The 9,782-nt window shown below is 40.1% G+C and overlaps 1 protein-coding gene across 4 annotated transcripts in view; it reads right to left on the reverse strand.

Moving 5' to 3' along the window:
• The window catches only part of ephb2b (eph receptor B2b), a 126,148-nt gene that overhangs the window by 74,539 nt on the left and 41,827 nt on the right, over window positions 1-9,782 (reverse strand). For all 4 annotated transcript variants that reach the window (XM_046076163.1, XM_046076161.1, XM_046076162.1 and 1 more), the window contains exon 2: window positions 1,554-1,633. In XM_046076163.1, the coding sequence (XP_045932119.1) occupies window positions 1,554-1,633 (80 nt within the window). The remainder of the gene's footprint in view (window positions 1-1,553; window positions 1,634-9,782) is intronic.

Raw genomic sequence — 9,782 nt, forward strand, 5'->3', positions numbered from 1 at the left:
AAACTTCAGTGCCCACGCTGATAAGGCCAACTTATACCTGACAAAATCCAGGGGCTTAGGGACTTTTTCGCATTTCATTGCACTCCAAGAGAGAGATATATCACAACTGCATGTGGAGGTTTTCAGAAAGGCACATGGAATTATCTGAAGTCAAAAGCAGGAAATAAGAGTCCTCATAGATAACCCTTTCAGTAAAATCTAAAGAGAAAATTACCACAGAATCCGTCGGTACACAACATTTTACTGGAACAAAGATGATTCTGGAAGAGCTTAGAGGTCTAGATAGTTTAATGTTTAGACCTTAAATTCACCTCACTTTGGCCAGAGTGGGCATTTTCATTACACAAAATATTGTGCAACAGCTTAGTACACCTTAGTATTCAACTTTCTGAAGTTTCCACTTAGTATAAAATCTGATTATGAAATATGGGTTGAGTGAATGTTTTGCAGAATATAACATTTTGCAAAGATGAAAGGAAGATGTGATGTAAGTCGGTATGTGTGCGTAAGCAGATCTGATCCAGAGCTGGCGAGAGAAAAGGAAACCAGGCGTCTTTTTGCTTTGGTATTGATTGTAGGAATTAGCAGGGAGGAGAAAACATGCCCTCAGGTTGGGAGAGATGAAGTTGTTGCAGAACAACTTTGAAGTTGTATCATGGAACTGTTGAAGTCCAACTCTCTATGCTGCCATTTTTTGGCTTCTTTTAAGTGCAAAAAGACACAGCATGATAGAGTCTAACTCAAACCATCTTTAATACAAACCACAGAAGCATAAATAATTGAATAAAATTGGTAGTGGTTTTTTGAAATGCACCAGCAAATAAGTCTACAACATTTTTTCATCTCTTTTGGACCCATTCTAAGAAGTCTAAATCTTGTGGTGGGGAAAGAAGTGAAGGAGACTGAGACTTTGGTTTTGGCTGGCTTTAAGTGGGCCTGGCTTGCATGTGGCTAGGAGGAACCAATGCCCTGGCAAACCATGTGGAAATACTGTGCATCAAACACCAACAGGGTCCATATAACACATAGCTTCTAGTCTGGCATATGAACACACGTATTTAGTGAAGTTTATGATTGTTCTTTCTGTGTTTGCATGAACCAGAAAGTTCAGATCAGGTTAAAATGTACAAACTCAGATCATTTATGGGACAATATTCCAGAAGAAAATGGGGCTAGTGATTATTTGTATCTGACAATATTCCAGAAGAAAATGGGGCTAGTGATTATTTGTATCTTTGTATCTGCTCTGTATCTGTCTGCTGCTGTTTGGGCAACTGATTCAGCTCACTCTGGGGACCAGGCAGGCCCATTAATTGATCTCTGACCTTAGAGTGAGAAACCAAAACAGAGACAGAAATAAAGCTATCATGGGGGACTGAGCAAATTTACACATTAGCTGCACTTTTACTTCTAACAAAAGAGAGGGCCACCTCACACTTCATCTCTGTCACAATGAAAATGTCCTAAAATTCGTTTCTTATTATTTACTAATAATTTAATCAAATCTTCATTATTAGACGCAGATCACAGTGAAAGTACAGAATGTCACTTACGCTATTGTCACTTGATCCTGACACGGGGTAGACCGTCCAGCCGAGCTCCGCTGTGGCTGTAGTAGAGTCCATAAGTGTCTCTGTGGAAAGAATTAAGGAGAGACGGTGGTCAGAAAATCGTCTGACAACATGAAAACGTTGCTGCGGTTGAATGATTAACACAAATATTTTGAGAGGCTGAATATCAGTTTATTCTATAAAGTGATAGAAAATTGCATCCATTTAAATTCTGTAGAGAAAAAATTCAAATTATCAAAGAGTAATAAACAAATAAGCAAAATAAATTATTTCTTAAACATTTTGAGGAGCAGAATATAAGCAGAAGAGCTTCATAGGCCCTTTTATAATATTTCAGTACATATTATAATGTTGTTAACAGGTTTTAAAAGGTTTTCTATAACAGCAGATTCAAATCAACAAATTGTGTATATTTTGAGAATAGGTAATTATCCACATAGGCATTATAGAGAAAGTGTTGAAATGATTATTTGAATAACACATTTTTATAATGAATTGACCTTTCACATTATTTATTAAGCAAGAATACAGGTTAAAGCATCTCATATAAGAGAATTTGCTTTTTGTTGTTTTATATAATTTTAAAATCAACATTTTTGAGTGTGGTACTTTTTTGACTATTTTTTGACATTGTATCACCAATTAACAGTGACAACAACTGACAAAGTAATCAATGATAAAAATACAAATTAGCTGTAGGCCTTCTACAAAGAGTCTGACTGTGTTAAGGTACAGAGAGATTGCTAGTAGTTTTAGGTCAGTCTATATCCTGGTTAGCAGAACTATGCCATTGTCCATATGACTTGTAGGAAAAACAACAGGAGGGGCCACCCTATATGCCATGGATTAGCTGGTGGAAAGAAACACCTCTGGTAATTGGGGTCAAAGAGAATATGCCTCCTGTCTGTCATGAGGTCCTCTGTGGCACACATTCCACCAGTCTGATCAGTCACACGCTTACTGAACCATTCCCACAGCCACCTATTTTCCCTCTTCTTCGTACCCTCTGTACCCATGCTCTCATGCCCTCTTTTCCATTCCTGACCTAATCTCAGCTCTGCCTCTCTCGGTACGCAACAGAGAACAAGTCTAATGAATTTCTCCTACTGATTAGGCCTGTGTCAGTCTTGTGCTCCAGTGTTGAGTTGCAGCAGATGGAGAGAGCATTCATCAGGTTCAAGGCGTCAGCTGCAACTCCAAAATGCCACAGAGGGATTTAGAAACCCCCTCGACAAACACGGTTACTAAGCTTAGTATAAGTCACAGCCAGCAACAGTAATACATAGCCTGGTGAACAATTGCTTGCTGCTGTGGCTCTTCATTCATATTGTGACATGAAGGGATTGAATTGGTGCTAATGGTGTGGGTTAACTGGAAGTAGATCCTAGTGAAGAAATTAAAACAGAGCCCCACAAATCCGATAACGAGTTCTTTGAGAAATGTGTTGTAAGTAATGAGTGAAGGAAATCAAAGATAGAGGATCTGAAGTTACGTCTCACAGGATTTTGTTTAACGTTCAATATGTACGCGGCTCTGACCAAGCTTGCAGGACATTTAAAGAATTCCAGTTGTTTCATAACCTTGGATTTCCTCTGATTTATATTCCAACGAAAGCCACAGCTTTTAATTAACAGGCTCTACACGCATTGGTTTATTTCAGCCCTTCTGCTGACTTGCCACGAGTACTCACAAGGCATAATACTAGATTTCACATCCTATTCAGTTATCACAAAGCCCAAATCGTATAATTAGGCAGATGAGACTGCAATTGAGCAGCTATTGATAACCTTGTGTGTGACTCAGAGCCGAGTAGGCTACATGGGTGTTAGGCAAGGAAATGGTAATTATCCCCCATAATGATAACGATAATTAGAGGAGGAGTAAAGTGAGAATAATGAACCCCCTCTGTGGTGGTTTAAGGAGTGTTGTAGGGGAAGAGGGAGCGAATTTCCCCAGGAATATTAACACAGACTGGGTGACACCCCACCTTCTCACCCATTTTTCTCTTTCGCTTTACTGTCTGTAGCTGCACATTCCCTTTGTTTGTACCTGCTTTCTCTTCCTCTCGACCTCTCTCTCCCTTTCTTTGGTGCTTTCTCTCAATGACCGTTTCTCCTGTTTTACCCCTTCTCACCTTGATCTCCTCCTTCTCTCACATGGACCTTCTCTCCCTCCCTTCCCCTCTCTTTCATGCTCCGTCTCTCTCCTCCTATCAGCGGCCTGCATGCTGGACAAGTGGTGCCTCACCCTGAAAGACTGATCACTTTTCTTCCTCCTGCTGTCTACACTTCAGTCCTGGCAGCCACACCGATTCATTACCTCCCGTGGAGCAAAGCAGCAAATAGCTCACTACTGTCAGCCACTGCCTCATTCTCAGTCTGAACCCCAAGCCATGGCAGAGCAAGGCTGCTCAGCAAGACATGTTGGCTATTAATCAGGGGGAGCACAGGGTGCAGAGGTTCCCGCCAACAGCAGGAATCACTTACTTCCGCTTTTTTTTGTAGGCCACTCATGGGACTGGCACTGATGTCATCTGAGTGTAAAAACACACTGACCCACGGCAACATCTACTGTTTGGTGGATGGGTCACAATCAGCTCTACACACTGTACTGTGTACAACAGACAATACACTGTAAGTAACCTAAGGAAGACCCTGAGACGTTAACACCAAGCTGCATTTTAAACCATTATACCAGACTAAATAAAGTGAGCTCCTTGCTCTGCCTAAGAGTGGCCAAAGAACCTTAAGAGCACCTGAAGGTGGGCTTGCTGCATGTGTGAAACTGACTAGGCCTGTGAATTCTGTTTGTGTTAGAAAGACTTACTGACTAACTACAACTACTACTTTTCTGTGTTTTATTAAAAAACTTGTAATATTGCAAAAAATGGCAGAACTGCAATTCTAAGAGGTACTTATTTAGAGGTCCATAATCACTTATTAGCATTTTCTGTTAACTTTCTATTTACACAATGCAAGTATTTTATGAGTTCAGCTCAATGAAAGACAACTTTGTTACTGCAGCTATGGTGATTAATGTCCCTTGTAGTGTATCCTCATTCCAATAAATGTCATTATTTAAAAAAGACTGACTGCTCAAGTGTAATATTTGGTGGTGTGCATCCCTGAATTTACACAACACCAGAAAGTGTTGTTCAGGGGGACACATCAAGTGCTCTAAGATCTAATGACAAATTGCAGGCTTTGAATTTCCCACTTACGGCGATAAGTGTCTTTGCATTATTTGTGTGGCAATGGAGAGTGATGCATACAAGTGTTTGAGCTCATGGGAAAATGGCCTCCATGCTGATGGTCAAAGGCAGCAGCAACATTTCACTGTCTACATGAACAAAGCAATGTTTTTAAATATGAATGATTAATGTTTAAACCTTAATATATTTTCTACAATTACAGATAATATTAACAATATTATAGTAAATAATTTAACCTTGGATGTCTTTATTTTCTTTTTTTAAACTTGATACCCTTGACTGTGGAGGGGGCTATGAATATGCAATGAGACCTAGGAGTCCAAGAAAAGCCTACGAGGCTAAGAGTGCTTCCTCCAACACTTCCTGAGACTAAGGAGAGAGTTTAGTGCTGATCTGAGAGAGAGCTCTCCAGTGAGAGGCTGTCTGAAGTGACAGGCGGGGGTAGGAGAGGGGGGCCGTTGCTCTACAACAACACTCTTCTTCTCTAAGAGGGGTCAACGCTGCATCTCAGCTTTCCAAAAGAAAGCAACAGCATTTTCAATGAGGGATACAGAGAAGAGCTGTTCACAGAAAAGGCATCTCATCTCGAACAACCTCAGCCAGCAAGAAAATCAACATTTTACCCAGACAGATACAAAGACTTCTGACTGAAAGTTATCTACAAGCCACTGTGTTGCTGAATTAAAAAATGAAAGTGACACAGGATATCCTCTACTTAATATTAATATGGTGTGCATGTTGCATTTAAAATCATTCACGGTGTTTAATGTGTATTCATCCATTCACTTTCTCAGCACAAGGCACTGTTTGCGCGTGGTTATATTATTGTTTCTTTGTCAACCTTGTTTGTTTCTCAACATTTGCAGCTGGTTTACAATGGTGACCGACCATTCATGCATTGTCCAAAGGGTATGGAAATCAGTGTAACAGATGGATGGACAAATAGTAAGAATATAGACAGATTTCTGCAGTATGAGGATTAAATGGAAACTTGTTCTAATACCATGACTAATCCCTTGACTACACCTTCCAAATCGTACACCTTTTCCCCCGGGCATTTTTTGGGGGTTTTTAAGACAAGTACATACATGCTGAGACATGCTTGTATGTAATCATGTTGTTAAATGGCTGACTTGAGACAGGCTATTTCTCCTTTGCCCTCTTTTTCTCAGCATGAAGAATCCGATTCGACAAATTGCTTTGCAACTTATTGCATCACTACTGAGCAAGAACCCTGCATATAAATTACTTTGACATAGCAATTCAAACCAGAATCAAAGAGAATATACCAATTTTCTAACAAAACTAGGCTATATTTAGGGCCTACAGTTTAATGGGGGTATTTTGAAGAAGCAATTGACCTCCAAAACAGCATGAAGCAGCTTGGAGGCATCAATTCTTTTTATCTTTCTTACCAGCGGAACTGCAGCCTCTGCTCTCTATGGAACAAATCCCTCAACATTTAATTTAACATCGACATAAACCACATATGGTGCTTTCCATGGTTGTGATAACGTCAGCTAACAGGGCTTAAAAGCAGCTAAACATTCTCCCTATAACAGCCATGCTGGGTAAAGTTCAGTTTAACCACTGCTGAAGGTGGCTCATGGGCATTTACTTGCATTTCACTAAACACCTGAAACCATAGTATTTAAGGGCAAATGTGGGAGGATTGTGGTATGCAGTACAGTTGCAGAGTAACATGAGCAAGCTGTTCATCATGCTAAAAACAGAACCCTATATAGTGGACCCGGCACGGAAATCTGCCCAGATTAAGGGGCAAGGCAATGATATACCCCTGAGGGAGCCAGTGCAAGTGCACAGACATGATTCATAGCTTTAATGATGGACAGGGCTACTGTATGGCCTGTTGGAAAGAATAACAGTCTGTTTCATTTAGAGGGAAGAAGTGGATGGAGCCCCTGGTCCACAGTAACTCAGCTCAACTTATCTGTCAGCACAAGCTGGTCTCATTAGGGTACAGTAGAGGTCCCACCACTGTCACATAACAGCATATCCCTGTGTGTTAAATGAATTCTTAATCCCACTTTTACAATGAAATAGGGGTTTTGTGGACCATGTGGCACAGGCTCAAACCCCAGAAGCATGCCTTTTTTTCTCATTTCTAAGTTAAAGGCAGACTGGCATGAAGCCCCTAGTATCCACAGCGCTACCCGGTGTGTCATTGGTGAGACATCACTCTGTTAGAGAGATTTATGTGGTGTGGAGGTTATTGTTGGGTCCTGAAAAGGCAGGTTCAGATTTGGGATGATGATGTAGGTGTTTCGGGAGGTGATGATGTAGGGCTCAAAGTTCAGCCCCACCTCATCATGGCTGCAGAGTGGTGTGTTTTCCAAGGCAAGGAAAGATGAGGGAGGAAGCTGGGTAGTTGATTTTGGCTAGGACGGTGAAATATGGTACCACACACACAAACCCTAACACGCAGAAAGTAGAGCACTCTCAGAGCACTAACTGTTGACAGAATGATACAGCATGGCGTTCCCAGGGGCCTCAAGCAGGATGTACAACAGTAATCCCTACACAGCCGAGCTATGTTATCAGTTAGTGTAACTTAACTTGTCAACAAGACCATAGCAATAGCCAAAAACAAATGCAAGTGAAGCAAAAACTACTGGTTGATGTATGATTGAAAAACTGTCAAGTGCCCTTTACTGTGTATCTATCTGTAATTTTTCTTAATGATAGAATACAAAGTAGAAATTTTTTGTCCAAAACATTCAATAACCAGAAACTATATCAGTTGATGCATCTTCCACTATATTGTTTGTTTTTGAACTGTTCAATTAAAGTTGAAAACATACTATTATTAGCAGGTGCATGTGTACCTATTAACTAAAGGTAAGCAAGAAAAGAAAACTTGGAAAAGGAGCCGTATTAACATCCATATTTTATGCTCCAAATTTATACATTAGTCCAAATATGTGACATTTCTTTCCAGATATTATGTTTGAAAAAGTGGGGGTTATATTTTAGTACATTAAAGGACTAGACATAATGTATTCACAACAGCAGATATTCTTTTGAAATGTAGAGAGTACCACTGTAACATTGGCTCCTATAGAGTGTTGCATTGTGGACTGTCTGTAGCCTTAATGTTGCTAGGCTATCAAGTTTCTTAAAGTCCATTTATAGTGTGTCTTTAAGAGTTACTCAGTCCTTTAGTTGGGATGAGGACTGTGTTCTGCTTGGACTAAAAGTGTTTTAAAAAATGTTTTCCCAAAAACAGGTTTGGGGGGATCAATAATAATCAGTGTTATCTTATAGCATAGCCCGAAAATCTAGAGAATCTAGATAAAACACTAGAGATCACCTTTTTTTGTGATCAGAGAGCAATAACTAACAGCTCTGCAAAATTTAACAACACAATTTAGCCCACAAGCTAGCAGGAATAATTCTTTTTCAACAATCCACTATTTCATGGAAGAGTTAAGTTATTTTTAGTAAATGTCACTGTCTTATCTCATCTATGATTACAACACACCATTCGCATGCCAATCATCTGAAAGTATAGCCTTTCTTTCCATACGTTAAGATGTGTTTTTGCTATTAGCGGCACCTGTAGGTGTATCATCAGAGTACTTTCATCATTAAAATGTAGTTAGTTCTGACTGACACCGTATTTCATATGAGAGACATCAATGTAAGCAATAAATTGTGAGTGGGAACAGTCACCTGGCCAACTGTAAACTGTGTGAAAAAAACCTGGCTAATAACACAGGCTAGAGGATTTATAAGTACACTTTCCATATTTCCCAAATCCCTGACAACCCACCGAGACCTGTTTAACAGATCAGTACATTTAAAATTCTGCAGTGGAAAATTCTGTAAAAGTGGGTCCCACATTTTTATAAGCAGCAGCTGAAGAGAACATGCGTATGATTCAAAAAGAGGCCAGACAAGTGACATTCACCTATCCATCCAATCATTTAAAGTGCTGTATGAGCACTGTGTTGTTCATTTACGAGTGCTGTGGAAATACCTGCAGCAAAGTTAGACATGGATGTACAAATCACTTTTCATCAGACAGCTTTTCAGATACCACTACTAATTGACTTGATGGAAATAATCATCGCAAGCCTCCCACATTGAGCCATTAGTTAAAAGTGGATGATTAAAAAATTTACACAGCTCATGCAAGAACATGAAGGAATCCTTTATTTCACGGATGTGTGGTTCCTGGCTTGACATGAGGAATCTCTCTCTCTCTGTGTGTCTCTCTCCCTCTCCCTGGTCCTTGATTAGGCTGTGCAGGTAATAACAGAGCTACAGGCCCTATAGGAGCAGTACGGCTATGATACGCTTGTATAAGCCCAAAAGATGTTCCCCCCAGCTTAAAATATACTCAACTGGAAGTGTGGGAGCAAAGGGACCTATTTCCCCTCCTAATTTGTCCTACATGCAATGATGTCTGTGGTAGCCAAGGGAGCAGCTATCTTTATGCCAACAGTTTTGATTGGCAGCTCTGGAAAATTGTGGGTGAGTTGAGGAGATATGAGATACCAACTAAAAAATGCGAGGGAGATACGATGCAAGAAAAAGCAGTTTGGAGATGAATAATGTGGAGACTGATAGGTACCACCCTGCTGTTTCTCAGCAGCCAGAGAGTTTGACTTCAGTTTGAAAGGGAAGTATATGTATGTGTGTGTGCATGTATTAGTGTCTATACAAATGTGTGTGAAAGATAGGTACCTGTTTTTATTGTGACGGCCTGTCCTTGTTTGTCAGATAAAAGGAGTCAACCTCTGATATCTAGCCAAACTGCATCCCCCTACATCATGCGTGCCATTAAAGTCTGACAAACAAATCAAGTTTATGACCTATTCTACATCCTTTTTAAAGAACATTTAAATCTCTGAAAGATCCTTTAAAACCTGCTATAAATTCCTGTGCAGAGGTCCTGGGTTCTTGTCATTTGATGTTTGGTGATAACGTTGAACTGTTGACCTGCGAGTACTGCAGCGCTGTGTCAAAGCTGCGTT

Source organism: Micropterus dolomieu, linkage group LG18 (assembly GCF_021292245.1).
Source record: "Micropterus dolomieu isolate WLL.071019.BEF.003 ecotype Adirondacks linkage group LG18, ASM2129224v1, whole genome shotgun sequence".
NCBI lineage: Eukaryota > Metazoa > Chordata > Actinopteri > Centrarchiformes > Centrarchidae > Micropterus > Micropterus dolomieu.